The 19,918-nt window shown below is 42.5% G+C and overlaps 1 protein-coding gene across 1 annotated transcript in view; it reads left to right on the forward strand.

The window, feature by feature from the left end:
• rell1 (RELT like 1) overlaps positions 1-11,840 on the forward strand; it is a 31,367-nt gene extending 19,527 nt beyond the window's left edge. Inside the window, exons 5-8 of the mRNA XM_047606014.1 lie at positions 1,888-2,136; positions 4,878-5,010; positions 7,998-8,038; positions 8,119-11,840. Of these exons, the coding sequence (XP_047461970.1) occupies positions 1,888-2,136; positions 4,878-5,010; positions 7,998-8,030 (415 nt within the window). The 3' untranslated portion in view covers positions 8,031-8,038; positions 8,119-11,840. The remainder of the gene's footprint in view (positions 1-1,887; positions 2,137-4,877; positions 5,011-7,997; positions 8,039-8,118) is intronic.
• Positions 11,841-19,918: the final 8,078 nt, after the last annotated feature.

A 19,918-nucleotide genomic window follows, 5' to 3' on the forward strand; every position in this document is an offset into this window, starting at 1 on the left:
AATCCAGCCCGGACCTCGATCTGCACCAAAGTTCAGCTCAAATTATCTGCTAATGTGCAGGTCAACGCGTCCTCAGACTCATCTGGGTCTCCCCGATTAATTTAAAGCATGTCCCGATATGTGGGATTTAAAAATCTGGACGATTGCGTCAGTGAGAGAGAAATGAGACGAGACGCAATCAAGGACGGAGAGCAGCCGTCTAAATGTTTTAGCCCTCGTGTCTAAAGTTGCTAGCAGGCCTACAGATATTTGAAGAAGTTAAAAGTCTCCCCAGCTAAGTCCTTCTGTTGGTGCGATTGGTGGTGAACTTACTGCCACCTACTGGACTTTACGTGAAGTTCTTCCACCACAGGCTCAGTTTTTGTTTAGCTCCTTCTTCCTTGATCTGTCGAGATAATCCTAACATCCTGCCGTGGGAGTCGTGCTGCTGCTTTTAAATATTAGAGCAGGGGTCTTCAACATTTTTCAGGCCAAGGACCCCCAAACTGATGGAGAGATTAAGTAGAGACCCTCTACCAACCACTTTACCAGTGTGTATATTAAACCTGGCCTAGTGCTATTTATAAATATATGGCAGATTCACGTTATAACTAGATGTAGTAGGGACAGAGAATCACCGAGTCATTTAAGCCTCAGTAGTTGGCTGCACTTTTAGCTTCTCTTCTGCTAACATTGCTAGCATGCGTCGGGGATTTCACCTGAGAACTGAATAGCTTCTCGGCCAATTGCAATTGAGATTTATTTTGAAAAAAACATGATATTTTGTCAACAAAGAGCTGGAACCAGAGTTATATTAAAATAGCGATGTAACATTAGGTGAACCATCACCTAACCATAGGTGCTTATATACATGGAAAGATGATATTAGATGGTAGTATAGCTATGCCTTTAGTGCTGTAACACACATTATTTTTTTTCATTCAACAGTTACATAAAACACATAAAACCAGCACAGCTCCTGACCTCATTACTGTGCCTGTGAACGTCTTCATCAAACCCCCCCACGGGTTTAATCTTCCTGTGTCCACATACCTTTGGACGTGCAATGCGTCTTCGCTCCCCCCCTTTTCCCGTGTTGTGTCTATTTCTGTGACGCCTGCTAAATAAAAATTAACTCATTATTTTGCAGCCGGTCCCCAGACTCGTGTCGGTGTGCCGCGCGTCGTTTGTTCATGTCGGCGGCAGGAAGAAGCCCTGTTTATTCCACCTTTGTGGGTAAACAATGTGGAGCTGCTCTCCGGGGTCGTAAAATATGCAAACACGCCGACTCTCCCCCTCTCAAAAAAAAGTTGAGCCGTCCTCAATTAGTGCCATTAACACAGTTCTCTGATAAACACGGAGTAGAAGAGGAGCTGTGTGATGCACCTCCTCCGTTCTCTGCGAGCTACTATCGTTTTCTACCGACGAGTCTGGAGGCTCGCTGTGCAGAACACCGCTTCCATTTTCACTCCACAGATAGATCAGTAATTGTTTTTCTTTGCCCTGTTGAAGGGTGAAATATTAATGTGCCATTCCTGCAGAGGTAGGCGCTGATAAAAGAAGCGCCGCACAATTCAATGAGCTGCAATCTTTCAAAATAGAAGTCATCCGTTAGCAGCCGCTCCGAGCTGCTCTCGTGACACTGTTTTCCTTTGTATTTAACGTTTGGACGTCTCCCGCTGCTTTAACAGTTGCCGACCTATAAAAGATTTCTTTGTTCGTTTCTCTCTTTGTTTCATAATTATTCTTCCGGGGCTGATTTGCATTATTTCGCCCGTGGTGTGTTTATAATAACAGGTCACATTGATTCAGCACCGGCCCCGATTGCTCCACACTCATATCAGTGATGTGTAATTAATTCACATTGATCGTGCCTGAACCTGGCACATTTCTGTCTCTTTGCTTCAGCCCCCCGCTCACCCCCACCTCCCCGACCTCGCCGACCCCGCCGGTGACCCCCGTGTCGCCGGGGGCGCCCCCGGCCGCCGCCAAGCACACCTGCAACCACCTGCACACCATCGGAGGCCCGGGCGGACACAAGAACATCTGCACCCGCTGCACCCAGAAGAAGTGGCCCCTGATGAGGAAGCCGTCGGCCCGGAAGGCAGAGCACCGGCGCAGCCACTGCGGAGAGGTCACCGTCCTGTCCGTGGGCAGGTGTGTGTGTGTGTGTGCGCGCGCTTGAGTCACAAAGCAAAGAGTTGCCCGCGGAGACTTTCTCGGAACCGCACAATAAGTTTCCTTTAGAGGAAGTATATACACAGTTTGTCCCAGAAACACGTCACACATTAACTCCTAAGGGTGGGAAAAGGCCAAGGAAAAATCCACTCCTAAATAGTGAGGCAGAGTTGGCCGTGCTCTTTGACTCCAGGCTAGCGACCTGGAACGGACACAGGTGGACGGTCAGGGTGAAGCCGTGGGAAAACTGAAGCTTTGAGGGTGAACCTGCTCTCCATGTTAAAGACACACTAAACAGGACTGAGATGGCGGGAGTAGCAGAGAAACTACTGATTTCTCTCTAAGTTTATCAGGATAGCTTCTTATTGTGGATTGGCAGTGGTTACACAGTAATATCAACAATACACCTGCATTTAATAAGATACTAAATGAATATAAGTGTCTAGAAATAAATCTGATCTACAGAATGTTAGCTGAGAGAATGAATTACATATAGTTGTGATTTCTTTAAATTATAGAATTTAGTTTTGGTATAAAGATCACAGTTTATAAACAAGTTTGATTAAAGGTCAGATTTTTAGCTGTGATCTAGTGGCCTCAATCCTCAAGCCACAACATTACAACCACCAACCAGTCAATGATTAACATTAATGACCTCTTTAAAAATAAAATGTTCTTCTGGGAAACCATTAAAATTTACATTAGCCAATGATACAGAAGTTATGTTGATACATAAACCAGGGGTCTTCAGTGTTTTTCATGACCCCCAAACTGATGAAGAGATTAAGTAGGGACCCCCTACCTACTGTATGTGTTCTATATTAAACTTGGACTAGTGCTATTTAGGAATATACATTATTATTATTATCATTTCGAATTCAATATTAAGCTAGCCCTTATCCCGTTGCTAAAACATGTATGTTAATGTGTATTTAAAGAAATTTAAATACAAAAAACTATAGAAAATGTCTAATCAACCAAAGATTTTGCAACCCCACTGCAGTACCTCTGCATATCCCCTAGGGGTCGTGGACTCCCTGTTGAAGTCACATAGATCAGACCATGCTCATTATAATATAAGTCAAGTCAAGTCAACTCTATTGTCAATTCTGACATGTGCAACACAATACAGGATTGAAATAACTTCCTCAAAGGCCTACGGTGCAGCAGCTAAACAAAAAGTGTAAACAAGAGATGTACAAATGTTGAGAATATTTAAAAATATAAAACAGAAAAAAATAAAATAAATAAAATAAAAGTATATCCTGTATATACGAAGTAGACAAATGAGAACATGACATAGTGCATGACAATATACAATATACATAAAGTGACTGATGTGACCCTGAGTTGAATAGTGCAGAAAGTATGGGTGGAATGAATGAATATATGTATAATTCCAGTGAATAGTGTCCAGTAGCGGTGTGTGTTGTGTTGCATTGGTTAGTGTGAGTTGGTGAGCAGCAGGGGGAAGGGGGGCAGAGCAGGTAGGGAGTTCAGTTTCCTGACAGCCTGGTGGACGAAGCTGCCCCTCAGTCTGCTGGTCCTGCCCCGCAGACTCTGCAGTCTCCTCCCTGTTGGCAGCAGACTCAGGAAGCTGAATATAATATAATATCATATAATACACCAGGTCAAATGTGAGTACTTCTTTCTAAAATAGGGACAAAATGATTTGTAGGGCAACAGGTTTTGGAGAACTGCCTCAGAAAGAAGTAAAATATATATATATAAATATTATTACCTGCAGCTGTCCAAAGTGTGAAGACTTAAACATGATTAGAAAGTGATCAACACTTTCTTACGCAATGCTTTTTAAGCTTCTCCAAACCCCCTACGGCTAAACACACCAAACATGAAACAGGCTGTCTAATAGAAGTTGTTTATACATGAGGGATGTCAGCTCGTTGTATGTTTCAGGAATGATGAGGTCTGAGTCACTGTTTATTAGCCCGTGCTTCGTTCCCTCTGCCCTCTTCTTTCCAGTGTTTGTTACTAGTTTAAAACAACACATTAGGAATGAAACCCTGGCTGTGGACTCGCACAACTAGTGCGTCCTAGATAGAGTTTAAAGCGAAGAGTCCATTCCTCAGTCGCCCTGTGAAGCCGGGAGAGCGCGCTCCGTGCTCCGTGCTCTCCGCCCTGTCACGCTCCTCATGCTTAATGTCCCGCTGCGAGCTGATTGGGATGCAGAGAGGCCGCTTTTCATTTGCTCAGCCAGATGAATGGCCGCGCACGCGGAGGGTCAGCATGACCTGGATACGAATATTCATTTGCTGATTTAATTAAAGCTCCGGAGTGTGTGCGCCTCTGAGTGGGCGGATGAATAAGAGAGCTGTCATGTTTGGGTGAGTGAGAGTCATCGGTGGCGTGTGCGTTAGAAGCAGATGCCAGCTGTGGCGCCGGTGGGAATATCTGATACCCTCTGAGTTTGGGTTTTAGCATCAGTCATGAAAGGACTTCCTTCTCTAGTTTATTCATGTGAATTAAAATATAAATGTGCTATTTACAAAGTGAAAAGTTTTATTTTGACCCAGAAAAACTATTTTATTTTTTTTTGTAGTCGCCCAACTTTCTTAAGCTCCACACACCATGCTGCCTGGATTTTTTTTCTCATTTCTACCAGTAGTAAATGAGTTGGTTTTTTTTATGACCTCTGTGCTGACTTGAGTTCCAGGTTGCGAAAACATTCTCATCTTTTACGTTTTTATTTATTTCCCCAGATTCCGCGTGACTAAGTGTGAAAAGCCGGCCAGAGAGCGGCGGACTCTGCTGATAACAGACTCCAACGGGAGCGTCCCCTCATCGCCTCTGGAGCTGGAGCCCAAGAGCCGAACGACGTCTGAATCCCAACAGGTCCGTTGGTTGTCGATTATTACATTTGCTTCTTTAAGTTGCTGCTGCATAAATATGCAAAAACAAATAAATAAATAAGTAAAAAAAGGTCATCATCAATGGAGCACAAACTAGCTCTGGTTTGTGCTCCATTGATGATTGTGACCTTTTGAATATGTGGTATTTTTGTGCACTGGCTGCTGAATTTGATCTATAATCAGACAACATTAGATAATGTTGATTTTTTTTAATTATTTCTTAAATTATTAATTATGACAATAACCTTTCACATTTTCAAAAACAGAAAACAAGAAGATGTATCCAGACCTTGTGTTTTGTCCCAAACTTTAACAAATAAATGTGAAGTATCCATTTATATATATTATTTATTATCATATGTTCTGCCGGGAAACTTTAAGACCTGGCATTTGGGTTGAACAACTAAAACAATCTGGAAACAACAGTACAAGGTGTTGACCTGGCCTCCAAATTCACTAGATCTCAAAACTGATCAAGTATTTGTGGGATGATCCACAGAGGCCCCTCCCCTGAACCGATAGGACCCAAAGACCCCCACTAACATCATTCTGTTACCAGACACCACAGGACACCCTCAGAAGGACCGTGTCTATTCTCTGATGAGTCACAACTGTTTTGTTGGGAGATGTACTAAATATTATGAAGGTGGTCATAATGTTATGCCTGAAATTTGTGAAAAGAAGCATCAGAAAGATTCAGCTATAGCCTCCAGCTCCTCTTTCTTCCACTTACATTGCGGGAATCCTGTTTTTTTTGTTTTTTCTTCTAAACTGCGCTGCTCCAGGTGCTCTTTGGTTCTCATGATCAGCATCCACCTGCTTCTCCTCAGTGTCGCAGTCACTGTTTACAGGAGTGTGCGTGTGAGAAATTGCGTCTTCCCGTCGCTCCAATTGAACTCTCACCCAGCTGCATCACAGCAAACTGCAAAAACACTCATATGAAACATCACAGGAGGCTTCAGCTGCTGCTTTTATCCCTCGTGGCACTAAATATTAGTCATCAGAGCTCGCTTGATAACCACATTAGATGTTTGTGCATACAGTTGGTTCACTTCTGTCACGAGGTTTGTAGCATTTTAAAGCATGAGTCTGGTGGTATTTTCTATTTAAAGTGTCAAGGCTCATTCCTGTGTGCCGCAGCCTTCTGTTGTTGTAATGAATAATTGAAAAAGTGAGCAACAAGTGACTTTATAACATTTGTACCAGGCTGTAAGCAACATTTTTCAGTGGATGTCAGAGCAGGGAGTCACACTGAGAGACTTCAGTCCCTAGGAACTTCATTGTTGCAAATTCTTAAGCATCATCTGCATATGAAGTGATTTGATATTTCTGAGTGGAACAAGCAGAACATGAAACTATTGCAATTATGTGAAAATAGCTTCTCTTCTTTATTGTGTAAAAGTACTGTGAGTCTGTCTCAACAAACCAACATATTATCAGCATGTGGTAAATTATCAATGTGAACATGTTATATATACATATATATACACATATATATGGAGCCGCATTGAGTCGAGTTACATATTTCCTCAATAATAGTCTCTGTCTTTATTTACCTTTATTACCAGATATTTGTCAGTCACTGCTTCAAACAGCACAGAGTTGCATGTGAAAGTTCCAGTTATGAACTGAGCTTTGTGTAGGTCTATAAAATGACTAACGTCAGGGCGTAAATCAGTGCACAAGGAATAATATTGAACAACTGTAATAAAAGACAGACGGCAGCTTGTTCCAAAATAAATATAATATCCTCAGTGTTGGCGCACACTGATCCTCTTTTCTACAGATACAAACATCTGAAACTCACTGAGTGTAGCATTTACCACAATGCCTGTGCAATGTGTAATGTTGTATTTAGACTCAATGACAGACTCTGTCATCTCATCCCAATTTCTTTGCCCACTCATGAGTACAACACAAGAGGGAAACGACTTCTAAAGGGAAAGAAGTGAAAGCTAAGATGTACAAGTCTTGTGACCATTAAAGGTGCACATACTTGGAAACAAGATAAAACAGTCTGCATACCTGTCTCTTTTTAAAAGGAAATTAAAACAAAAATTGCCGTTGAAATGTGTTTGATCCATATTCAATTGGGTTGAGTTGTGTTTCGTCTTGTACCTGTGCCTGATGTTGCTATTGTGTTTAAATTCTATACTGTCTGTATCTATTTAATTACCTTAGATTGTTTTAGGGTAAGGTTACAATTTAGGAAGAAATAGGTATTGTTTTCATAATTTATTGTATTGTTGTCTTGACCTTCTGGACCCCAGTTTATAAGCTACAGATAGCTTATGGGGAGATCTGAGATGGTCCAGGTTGGAGTCCAGCTCGGGCCTTTCTAGGTGGAGTTTGCATGTTCTCCCTATAGAACCATTTATTTCCTTAGGTACATCCTTAGGATGAGGCTGTGTAATATTCCCATCGAGGTGTCAGTCTGAACATGGTCCCACACAAACCATTTTATTGATGGTTGCAGATCAAAACTAACAGTATTTCTTGATTTTTCTTTCTTTTTTTGACAGAAACCTTCAAGCAGAGTCATACTGCCAAAGTGTCACAGTTTGTTTTTTTTGCTAAATGCTGTGCAGATCCTGAAATTCAGGCTCTGTAATACGAGAGATTAGAGCTTTAGCTTCAGGCTTTAGTGCGCGCCCGTTCAGATTCACCAGCCTTGACTGGATCATCATCCAAACCAAACTTGTTTCAGGGCGGAGAGGCGTCAGCACTCGTGTTTCAGTGCAGAAGAATAGGTTTGAACGGCTTTAGAGAACATTAAGACCCGTGTTTGTTTCATTTCTTACTGTTAGCGCTCGTGTTGATTTGGAGCTTTGCACCACTGAGCCTCAGGCAACAAACGAACCCTGCAGCGTGGAAGAGTGATCGCAGTGTGTTCATAATCTGACTGAAGACTTAAGAGCGTTGATTAATGATTGATTACCATCTTAAAATGAGATTTTTTTTTCCTTCCAGGCTCAGACAGACACGGACAAAGAGAATCGATAGAAATCCAGGTAACGTGTTGATCGACCACTCGTATGTCACAGTCTTCCTCATCTGTTTGTGTCTAAATCAGTCTGTCTGTACTTCACAGCTCCCCAAAGAGAACAGAAGCCACACCTGGACACTTTATTAAACCCAAATGAGAAAATTATAAGATCCGCCCAGGAGGAAGGAACAGATCCAGGAATCGGCCCTCCACACTGTCGCTCCACAGAGAGTGAAACATGCCGACAGCGACAAGGACGGTGGCTATTTTTAACATAGACAGTGACCAGGAGGTTTGAAATACACTTCATTTACATTAAGGCGGTGCCTTGCTCAGAGGCTTTTAAGCAGGGTAGCTGCTTGGCATCATGGCGCGAGCTTGAACCAGCACTTTCCAAAAAAAAAAGCTAGGGTCTTATAGTTCGACAGGCCGATGCGGTCCAAGATGTATGTACATATGTTTTTATATGTTGATGTATAAGGAGTTTTTTTTGTTATCAGTTGAATGAATAAAACCACACCCCAGGGACAGGTACAGCCAGCCTGAGGTGAGGCTGGAAGTAGTCGCCTCCAAACAGGAAGCAGGAACAACCTGACGTCACGCCACCAGGAAGTAGACTGAAGCATCTGCAGACGTGATAACAGTGTTATGTCAGCGTGTGCCTTGTTGTCAGGATTAATCTTCACAGTGCATGTTTCTGCTTTATTTCTTCTCTCAGTCTGACCTCTAATAAAAAAAAAAAAAAAGTAAAAAACTTGTAGTACTCTGGGTCGAACAACAAATCAGCGCTAATATTCAAATGTTTCCCGCCACTGGAGGCAGTGCAACAAGCTGTGAACATCAACATCAAAATATTGTCGCTTGTTATGGTTTCACCAGATAAATGTCAACATTAGAATTAATTTTATGCCACGTTTCTGATTTCATGATAACTTGGCAGTGGTTTTTATCTCTGTTTTGGTCTCCACCAACTCACGAGGGGCATGTTTAGCTCTAAAGGCTGCAACACACCTAGCCAGTGGTCAGCTGTTTGATTGGTGTGTCCTGTACAGTTCCCTCTAGTTGGACCAAGAGGGCGTGCAGTTTTTATCCGCATTTAAATTGAATACTACAATACACAAGTATTTTCACAACAATATCATCATCTAGAATTAATTAACCTGATTCAGGAGAAACCAGCTCTGTATGATTGTTTGTAGCACCTCCTAGCTTCATTACTAACTCTAGCTCTTCCAGTTTCCCCTTTAGAATGGCGATTACAGACTACTGCCACCTGCTGGTGTGAAGAGGTATTTCCTTTCACGCAGGCATCGAACGTATCACTTGGCCCTCGGCTTTATTCTTCGTGGTGTGTGTTCAAGTGTAATTTTTTTCGGTCCAGATACAGAAAACTTGAGGCGGTGCCGTGGCTGGCTTTATTGCTGGTAAATCTTTAAAGCCTGATTGGTGTGTCTGTACCTTTAAGCTGCTAAAGCCTGACCGTCTCCACAAGCTAGCTATGTTTAATATAGGGGTTTTGAACAAAACAGGTGGGTCTGCCTAAAGTCACTGGGAAGAGAGTGAATCAAAATATTCAAGTTGCACATTATAAAACTTACACAATGAGATGATATATAGAGAAATGTGCTGGGTTGTGGGTTTGTCAAAATAAGTGGGTCCCGTGTCTTAACACTCTGTTATGTGACACATTGTCAACATAAAAAGTTTGATGAAGGCAGCTTTAATCCGAACAGATATTTAAATGATTTGTAACTTACCTAAGACATCTGAAACAATATTTAGAAATATTGAAGCTAAAAGGCAAACATCGTTTTTCTTTTGTGCTTATTTTTCTTCACTTTGTTCTTCAGTCCTTGTCTAATGAATGTTCATGTATTGAAGCTACGTTCAGCTACTTATTTTAACTTAGGGTTTAACATGTTTTAATGTGAGCTGCCTTTATGTTCATCATCGGTCAAAGGCCAATTCTGTACTAATGATGTAATCCATGATGGATTATGATATCTATCGGGGGCTCAACAAAGATGTAAGCTGCTTTTATTTCCTAATGAGATGTGTCTTTCATTTCTGAGAGTGAAAGTGAGGAGCAGATTGTGGGTGCTGCCATCGTTTACTTTGGTGTCGAAGATACTGAAGGGAGTTATCTGTATGAAGTTAAAGTTCTATGTTATCTCCAAAGATAAGTGTGTGTGTGTTTAACAAGTTGGGGCCAAAATATTCTCCCAATAAGGAAACATGAATTTCTTTTAAAAGTGGCATCTGAAAGATTTTAGTTCAATGAATTTCTGTTTCATAAAAGCCACCATCAAAAAAAGACCAAAGAAAGTAGCTAGGAGGACCCAACGCTGACACCTACATCAGCTTTTACATCATCTCACGTTTTGTCCCCTCTAAAACAGTTCCTCCCAGAAACACGCGTGTCACGTCGCCTGTTGTAATGTTTGCCTCACGTGAGGCAAACACACCCAGGAAGAATGCGTTTGCTTCTGACGAGAGAGAGATTATCTGCTTAGCTGAATAAAGATGGCATCGTTCCAGTCTGCTCTGATTGAGGTGGTGACGTGAGGCGTTTTTATTCGGCGTATTAGTAAAAGATTAGTGTCCGTTTCAACATTGCCACTTTATCTATGTCCGGACGTGAGGTCCTGCAGTTCACCTTAGTGCCACAGGTGTCGCCAAAGAGCAAAACTTGAGTCACTTTTAATCAGAGGTCGTCAATGTTTTTCAGGCCAGGGATCCCCAACCTGAGAGATTAACTAGGGACCCCCTACCTACTTTATGTGTTCTATATTAAACTAGTGCTATTTATAAATATACATTATTGTCCTCATTTTGCATTCTATAGTAAGCTATTCAAATAATACACAGGTTAATTTTTTTTAATTTCAATGTAAGCGTCCTGTACCAAGTAGGCCCCGCCCCCTATCACCACTGTGGCAAACACAACACTGCATATCTGTCAGGTTCTCCTAATGACAAAACATTTATCTATGTTTAAAGTTAAAACTGTCAATCTGTCAATTATTTTCTGTATGTATTATGTGTATTTAAAGAAATATTATTTTGATGGGCAAAATTGTGTAATCAACCAAACATATTGCAACCCCCCTACAGTACCTCCACAGACCCCCTACACCCCCAGATGGAGACCTGTGCTTTAAAGGATATTTTTTAGTTAGCAAATTTGGTCTTATGAACTTTGCCTTCAGCACTTGCTTTGTTGAGATTTATGTAAATAAAACAAAACAAACTAAATTTTCAATTTTACATAAACCATCATACGCATTTTACCAAAAACATGAACACAATACATGAGGTAGGGATTGCTAGGTGAGTTAAAGTGGACCGTAGAGCACATCAGAGCTTATTACAAGATTTAAACCAGGTAGGACTATACCAGAATATTAAATTATATAAAAACCTGAAAAAGAAACTGTACATCTATACTTCACTTCTACGAGATGAGACGTTAACAATAAAAACTCATGATTCCCGTTTTCACGCAAATAATGCAACACAGGTCGTCTTTATTAGAAGCTGTTCCAACAACCACCACATCAGCCTTGATAACAGTATTTAATCCAAGGGAACCGCAGTTTTAGCACCTACAGAAACATCAACGTCACTCCGTACATGTCAGGATTCCTGTCATATTTATTCAGATTATTTCCCTCATCATTCTTCTTTTTAGATATGTTCTATCTCTATTTCTCAATTGTTGTTTCATTGTGCATATTTTTTTCTTTAAATCATTGTTATAGTATGAGTCATGTTTTTTTTTTATTGATGTATGATGAATAAAAATGACTAACACGTCAAAACCATGACAGGTTTGTATGCTTGAAGCTCGTGTCCTGCAGACCTGACTGATACATCTGTCTTTATATTCTTTTATTCCTCATTTCCCTTCCTCCTCCTCCTCTTCTCTTTCTTTTCTTAATGAAAAGATGATTATTCATCCGGAGCAGGTCGTCCGGCGACCTCCGGCTCCGTGTCGTGTTATTTCCAGATAGCGGAGATGGAGAGGTGTTTCGAGCGCAGGAACCCTCGACTCTCTTGTCTCCTCTTGACCTCCTGAGTCTTATCAGGTTGCGAAGTCTCTTAAACGGAGCTCGGGGGGAGAACGCGGGAGGAAAAGATAAAAATCTGCCAACTCCGCTATTAACAGATGCTGCAAAACAACAGCCTGGGTGTGATTGGAGCGAGGCTTCGGAGTGGTGTCTCGTGGCGGTGCGGGATGGAGGGAGGGCGGACTCACTGGGTGTTGACATTTACGCGTTGTCTCGCAAGGCCACCCCACCCACAACCGCAGGCTCAGAGCAAACCTGCCTTTTCTAAACACACAGGAATGACTCGCGGGCCTTAAACCTGACAGGTAGACGGCGGCTGACGGCGCAGGACGCGAGCAAGCGGCAAATATTGACTCCCGCTGCGTGTTGTGTACTCTAGCTGCTAAAAAAGAAAAAAGCTTCTCACGCCATTAAAGGTGGAAAAAAAAAAGAAAAGAAATGGTGTATATTTATAATAATAGAGCTCTGATCTGTCTCTTTCATGAGCAGTAAATTTATCTCGGCGCCTGAATTATTCAGGCCTCCAGGCGACAGGGTTCCCATGCCGATGCCAGGCTAAGTGCCCTACATCTTATCTTTGTCTCTGGCCATCGGCCAAGACGACGGAGCTCTGGCTCAGGGGGAGAAACTTTTTTCTTTCTTTCTTTTTTTTTGAGTAAAGCGTAGTCAGTGTTTAACACCTTTGAGCTGCAAAGGGAGTGATTACACTTTTTGAACCACCTAACTAAACCCTGTTCTGTTCAACTGCCTAGCATTTAGCATCCCATTAGCATTTAGCATCATTTAGCTAATTTAGCTAAAGAGAGGCAGCTGGACTTTTTTGTTTTTTTGAAGACATTTCATCCAAGTGTTTTCTTCAGTTCTACAGACTAGTAAGGGGTTGGGGTTTAAATAAAACCAAAACAACAACTTCGCCATCCTCCCCTCGTTTCCAGGTCAACATTTAATATTTAACCCGAGTGAAACATTAGCAGATTTCCGTGGGCGTCTGATGAAGTCCAACAAAAGCTCGACTATTTCTGAGACGCTTAAAAGGTGAAAGATTACATTTAATGTTGACACTATTCCGTGGGTTGGAGTTTAATGGGTTTCGGGACAGTGAGAAGCAGGGGCCGAACAAACAGGGACCAGGAAGTAGACTTTTCGGCTCAGATAAGTTTGTGATTGCAGGTGGGAAGCAAGTGGGATTTTTATTCATAAAAAAATCTTATCTTCACATTATGTTCGTTGGAAGATATGACAGAAAAACATCAAATCAGGGAATAAATAGCATGAAAATATTAGCTACATTTTCATGTATTTATTCATCTCATGTTCATTTTCGAACAGATAAAAAGATGTAAACACTTCTCGTGTCTATTTTCTCCAGCCTTTCCCTGTGAGACCAGGAAGTATGTTTGTGTGCAACAATTAAGCGTGACATCATTAACTCCAACAAAGCCTTGAGAAAAACAAACACGTTAGCCGAGCACACACATGACACACCTCAGGGGACTCTGCAGCCGGCTGCCTAATGGACCTTATTAAAGAAAATAATAAATAAATAGATTAAAAAAATCAACGTGAAGGAATCTAACACTCGGGCGCTTCTTATTCACTTTTATGTCGACCCTCAACACAGGAGGCCGTGGTACAAATGAGCTGGTTACGAAACCTGCGTTTGTACTGGTTTTTATTTTAAAATACATCTCAATGATATTTCTTCTTGCCAGTCATCATGGTGTCATTAAGGGAACATAGAGGGGCGGGGTTACACGACTTTTTTTTATGTCTGCATTTGTGCCCGCCACAAGGTATCAACATTTTATGAGATTGATGCATTTATAGCCTCGCAGCTAAATATTTTATTGTTTCGGTGTGTGCGGGGACCTGGTTTGTTGATCTTTATTGAGTGTAGTGACCTTGTGTGGCAGGGAGGACGGTGTGAATGTAGTGGGGAATAAAGGACAGAGACGATGTCTCGGGATGGATGGAGATGAAGGGAGTGCGTGTGGTGCTTGTAGGAACTGGCGGAGTGAAAGGCAATGTTCTTTCCAAGTCACCTCACCCAAGATTAAGAGAGTCCAGAGGGTTTGTGTTTAGATCTCTGGAGAGACAGGAGAGTTCAGGTAGGTAGAGGTGTCCCAGTAGAGGAGTCAAAAGAAGGGCACATAGTGACAGAACCAGCCCATTTTAGGCAAGGTGACCCAACACGAGCTGGCAAGTGACACCACACTTGCATGTAGGCATTCCCTAGACATGGGTGAGACAATCACCAGGGCCCAGTCGGGTCATGGGGCCTCTGGCTCCCAATACCCAAAAATACCCTGTGTGTGGGGGCACATGAGGTACCAAGCCCAGAGACATGGTACGCCACAGCTCCCAGTGTTCCAGTCGGGCGGAGGCAAGCACCATCGGACCGGACAAGCAAGGCATGCCAGAGCAAGGTAGGAGGACCAAAAGCTCCTCCATCCACCACCCAACCATCCACTCACACCCTGATCTGCATCCCCCATTCAGAGGCACCCCACCAACAGAAATAACCCATCTGGGATCACAGATCATTTTTAACCAAAGCGTGTAACAGCACTGGTTTGTTGTCATACTATTTTGTGGTGGCCAGTTCAGGACTTTTTCTTCCCACTGACGGTGAAGCTCCTTCTCCCATTTTTTGTAACTCTTTGTCTCCTGGCTGCTGGCACAGCTTTGGGACTTGATTCTTCCTCATGGCTCCTGTTGCTGGAAAGCCCTTTGCCAACAGTGTGTCCATGAGATTCATTGTTGTGAAGCAGTTTTCAGAGAATAGACAACTACCTGTGGGAACAGATTTAACCAAGCGTAGGTCTGCTGCTGCTCCAACACCCAGGCTTTGATCCCTGAATGTATTCTTCCCTTGGTACACTTCAAAATCCAACGTCAGACCGCTTGGAGAAGCAAGGACAAAGACCTTTAGGCCGGTAGGGTTTGGCTTACCTGGAACATATTGTCACGTTGGACAGAGACCTGTGAAAGGGATTATTTGTTCATCAGTGCAGACCTGCTCTGGCTTTTGGAGGGTTGACTCAATCTCGCCTTACACAGTCTAGTAATTGCCTGACTTTCCACAGGATGTCTGTCTTCTTAATTTCCTCTGGTACTGCCAAGTCATCGACTCTTGAGCGAGCTTTGCAGCTTGAAGAACTTATCCCTTGGCATTTTGCTGCTTATAATTGGAACTTTTGTTTTTTTTGGCCCCAAACATTTTAATTCCGGGATAGCCAAGGGACGCCACTGATATGCCAAAGAAAATCTGAATTTCTTGTGGAGTGGCATTCAGAAGCAGTCCTCTACTTTGCAGCACTGTTTGATTTGCGAATGCTGCCAAAACACTTGGTTGTCAGTATTGAATTGGACTCCACTCTTCACGGGTTGTAGGGTTCATCTTGACTGACAGGAAGCACAGGCACCACAGATATGAATCTATCATTTTGGGGAAAAATACTAAGTTAAGGGAAATAACAGAAATGACAAAAATCTAACTGGAACCTGGCATTTTTACACTTTTCTTTTGTAATCTTAAAATGCTCCTAATAAGGGTATGGCACACTAAAATATAACAGAAATCCACCAGGTGTTGGAGCGTATCAATATTTAATTGTCATTTATTTCTGATAAAAGTCTGACCAATAATTCCTTCCAGCTTCCTGGTTCTCATCCGTCGTCGTGTCCCTTCTAGTTGACACCACTGTCTCTTCTCTGGCAGAGACGGAGCGTATTACTTTGTGACTATATAAGATAAAGTTAAAAGAAAAAAAAAAAAAGCTAAAAAAAAAATTTGTAGCTAAACATCTGGACGGGGGCTACCGTTAGCTACCGTTAGCTACTGTTCGTTGTCAAAACAGGTCCTCAACAAAGTCTTAAGCCTGCTAACAAAATAGCTACAACCTCCTTTTTACATTTCAAGAAAATATGTTTGAATTCTGCCAAAAAAACAACGCATTTGACTGTAAATGCTGAAACGCTGAAATGCTATTAATATGATAATGTTAACGGTAGCTGGTCAGACTACCAAGGTAACTGAACATTACGAGGGGATTTTATTTTATACCACATACAGAATAAAATTTTATTCAATTACTGTTTTCACTTCTTACCGGTGCCTCTGAATCTGACTCCACTGAGACATTTCTACCTCCACTTTCCCACCGCATGCGTCAGCGGAGGAGGGGAGCGTCCAGCGCTGGGAAGCGGTGATTCTTTGGGGGGAGGCGGAGTTGTTTATTTTCAAATTTTTACTAAGTGCTTTGTAACATGCCAGAAAGGTTAAGGTAAGTACATCAGGGATTGGAAGTGTAGCTGAGAATAGTAGAATATATACATGCATGTGAAACAAATTTCCACCACAGAGGACTCAAGTAAACAGGAGCCCATCTGTTCAGTGGTAGATCCTGAGGCTTAATTAGTGGCAGCTTATAAAAGGGAGTCACAGTGACAGGGTCTGAGTGATTGATTGATTGATTGATTGGGCTGCCGCCTCCACCTCATGGCAGCAGCGCTCAAAGCTCTTTTATTTTTGTGATGAATTATATCGGTTAACAAACACTTGGTTGGTTTCAAGTGAGCCTCGAGCCTCCTGTTTATATCCAACCACAGCCAGGCTATTCCAACACTTCATTACAAGAAAGAATCCAGCATGAAGACAAGCATCAAAGTGCTTGCTCTGATACCGAAGCGCCTTGTTGTAGCTGTTGTAGCCGCTGCAGGTCGAGCTGTTTTCTTTTTCCAGGGGTGAATCCGAGGGGACGTCAAATGATTCATGGGAGAGAAGTGTAAAAAGACAAACAAACAAAAAAAACCCTGAAAACTAAAAATCTGTTTTCATTTTTTTTTCTCTGATCTTTTCGATTCCTGGTGAGACATGCAACCAGGCATTTCAAATGGGACACAAAAAAAAGCTGTATAAATAAAGACAGATTGAATTGAAGGAGAGAATGGATGATTTTAAAAGCTGAACCACTAAACTGTCATAAAGATGATTTCTCCAGCGTTTTATTCCAGTGGAAAATAACGCGATCCTGTTAGGGTTATTGGAGATGTCGTACAAGCTGTTTCTAGGGCTTCCTGTGTAAAGTGCATGCGCTGCCGTGAGGTGAGCCTCTCTAATTAGTGTAATGACATTAAACAGAGCCCACCTGTGTTGCTCCATAGAGGCTCATGTGGGAAGTGTGGTTCAAATGAGACGCCTCGCGCGCGTATCGTAAAGAAATCAACGAGGACTACAACTTCTATTTCTGTTTCCCCTCTCGCTGCATTCTGCATTCATTTCCATTTAGCAGCTGCTCATGTTTAGACTACATTTCCCAGGTGTATTTGCATGGAAAGTCACAGGTGTCCTCATGTCATTACAAGCTCCGAGATTAATCTCGGCAACATTTGCCTGCACGAGGGCTTTTGATTATTTTTTTAATTTATTTTTATTCAGCCGACTCGAGCGTATCTAGGCTTTTGTTTCAGCCACGAGTGCAGTTTATGTGTAGTTTATTTCGTGTCGCCGTCTTGCAGCTGTAAATATCCACCTGTTTGAGTAACATTTGCTAAAATGCTGGAGTATATTGCTTTTGCGTTATTTAAACTGGGCTCTGTGCCACTGACAGTGTGGGAGAGTTTAAATTTGGATTAAATAAAATATAATAATTAAAGTACAACAAGGGTGGAGAATTAACTTTGTATGAATTCATTTGAAAACAGTTTCATATACTCGAGAAAGACTTTTATTTTTAAAGGGTCGACTATGGGGTATGATTTCAATTATATATATTTTTTAAATTAATTAAAGGCTCACAAAATAGCATTTCCAGCTAACAGCTGCTCACGTGTTCCCTTCTACAAACAATCATGAAGCTTTCATTTTAATCAGGCATTCATAAGAGCCGCCCACCAACATAAAGGGTTAAGTTGCACAAAAATCTTGTTTTCTCTGCGTCTGTGCTGCATTTAAGACTTTTCCCGTTCTCAAACTCCCCTCCTCCTCTTCCTGTCTGTGCCAAGATAAAGCCTCAGCTGCTTTACTGTCTGTCTGTACATTTAATCGACCTTTCAGCGCATCCTCGGACCGACTGAAAGGGATCAAAGTAATGCGGTGACGCAGGAAACGGTGCGCCGATGAAAAGATGACTCACTGGTTTGATTAAGCAGATCCTGCTGCCGTCACACTCTGTGGATTTATGGAAATGTTCCCCTCAGACTTTGGTGCAGGTGTGACTTGTTCCCTCACGCGCACAAACACGGGAAGTAACTACATTCAGAAGTCCATAGAGAAAGGCGCTCAATTTCAGGAGCTGTCATCCCAGGAAAAGAAAAAAAGAAGAAAAAAAAAAGAAACCTATTGAGTTATTCAGATGTGTTTTCATTGTGGTTTGTGCCTGTGCTCTTCAGCTTGTGGTTTCTCCACCCTGCGAGCTGCTGACTACACAGCCGCCCACTGTATCCACGAGCTGCGTTGTCCATCACTGGGTTGAAAGTAAAAATAAAACAACAACGGGCCCTTGAGAGAGACACACGCCTCCTTGTGCGCCCGCCGCGGGCCGTTTCCAATCAAAGCTAAACTGTGGGTGCATTCACACGCAGGCCTCGCCGTGGAGAGGTGGTGGTGGTGGTGGTGGTGGTGGTGGTGAGGGGGGATGATGATCTTTGTCACTACTGTGTGGCTGCGCCTTAAATGTAATATGGATGCTGGTTTTGCCTTTGTTGTGAAATAAAATACACGTGAGATTCTTGCGGCACGCGGGTAAAAAGGCCTGAGAAGAGGACGCTATAATGGAAGGAGCCACGGTGAGCAATTAGGAGCGTGGAACAAGAGGGATGAAGATAGAAGCGGGCGGGTGAGATGAATAGATAAATGTCCGAAGAAAGGTCTATTTCGGGATTGCCGACACAGACGCACTCACAGCCTCTCCCCTCCTGCCGAGAGCAATCGTCAGATCAGGGTTTTTTTTTTTTTTTTTTTTTATCCTTCAGTGCCAGCTGCTGTGGACGTTTCCAAGGTTCGCTCTGTGTGTGTGTGTGTGTGTGTGTGCGCTGACAAAACCCCAAAGGTGTTCATTAGCCGAGACCCTGGGGCCCTTGGACGCCACCCGCCGAGGCTCTAACTGCTGCGATGGCTGGGTTTTAAACTCCCGAGCCCCACAGTGATCGCAATTATTTATGAAGAGGGAGATAGGCAGAGCTCGTAAACAGGCGTTTGATGTCCTGCAGAGTCACAGACACTCGGAGGACGTTGTCATTTTCTAGATCTACCGCGGTGCATGTAAAAGATCCTCCACCTGTGTCACGGCGCACAGCTAACGCGCTGGGACATGTGGACTAGTAATCATGGCACATGAAGCCACGTACACGACATGCTTGGCGCTCGGGTGGAAATGTCAGTCATAAGTCGCCAGAGCGCTGCTGCTAGGCAACTGTTTCGTCGGCTAACAGTTTAGCTAGCTAACAAGCGAGTGACTCAATGTAGAAAATGTAAAGGAAAAATAGGTTGATGACGGACATTTTCTCCAGTAACACTTCCACTAGATGGGAAACGTGGCGAACACAACCCTACTTGAAGGCGCCACATAAGAACAAACATGATTTTCGTACAGGGGGAAAAAAACAAATCAAAGAAAGTTAGGAATCAAAATTGCTTTTAAATTCAGCTTTGCAAATATGACCAAAGAGAACCAAGAGTCCAAACTGGAGGAACTTATTGTAGCTTGTTAGCAGTTTAAAAAAGGTTTTCCAGACATATTGTCACATTAGCATCCAAGCTAAGTGCACATGCTATGTTTTATTTTCTCTTTTCAAATCCAGCTAATTGTGAAGATGCTAACCATATTGTTCTA

This window comes from Mugil cephalus, chromosome 1 (assembly GCF_022458985.1).
Source record: "Mugil cephalus isolate CIBA_MC_2020 chromosome 1, CIBA_Mcephalus_1.1, whole genome shotgun sequence".
Lineage (NCBI taxonomy): Eukaryota > Metazoa > Chordata > Actinopteri > Mugiliformes > Mugilidae > Mugil > Mugil cephalus.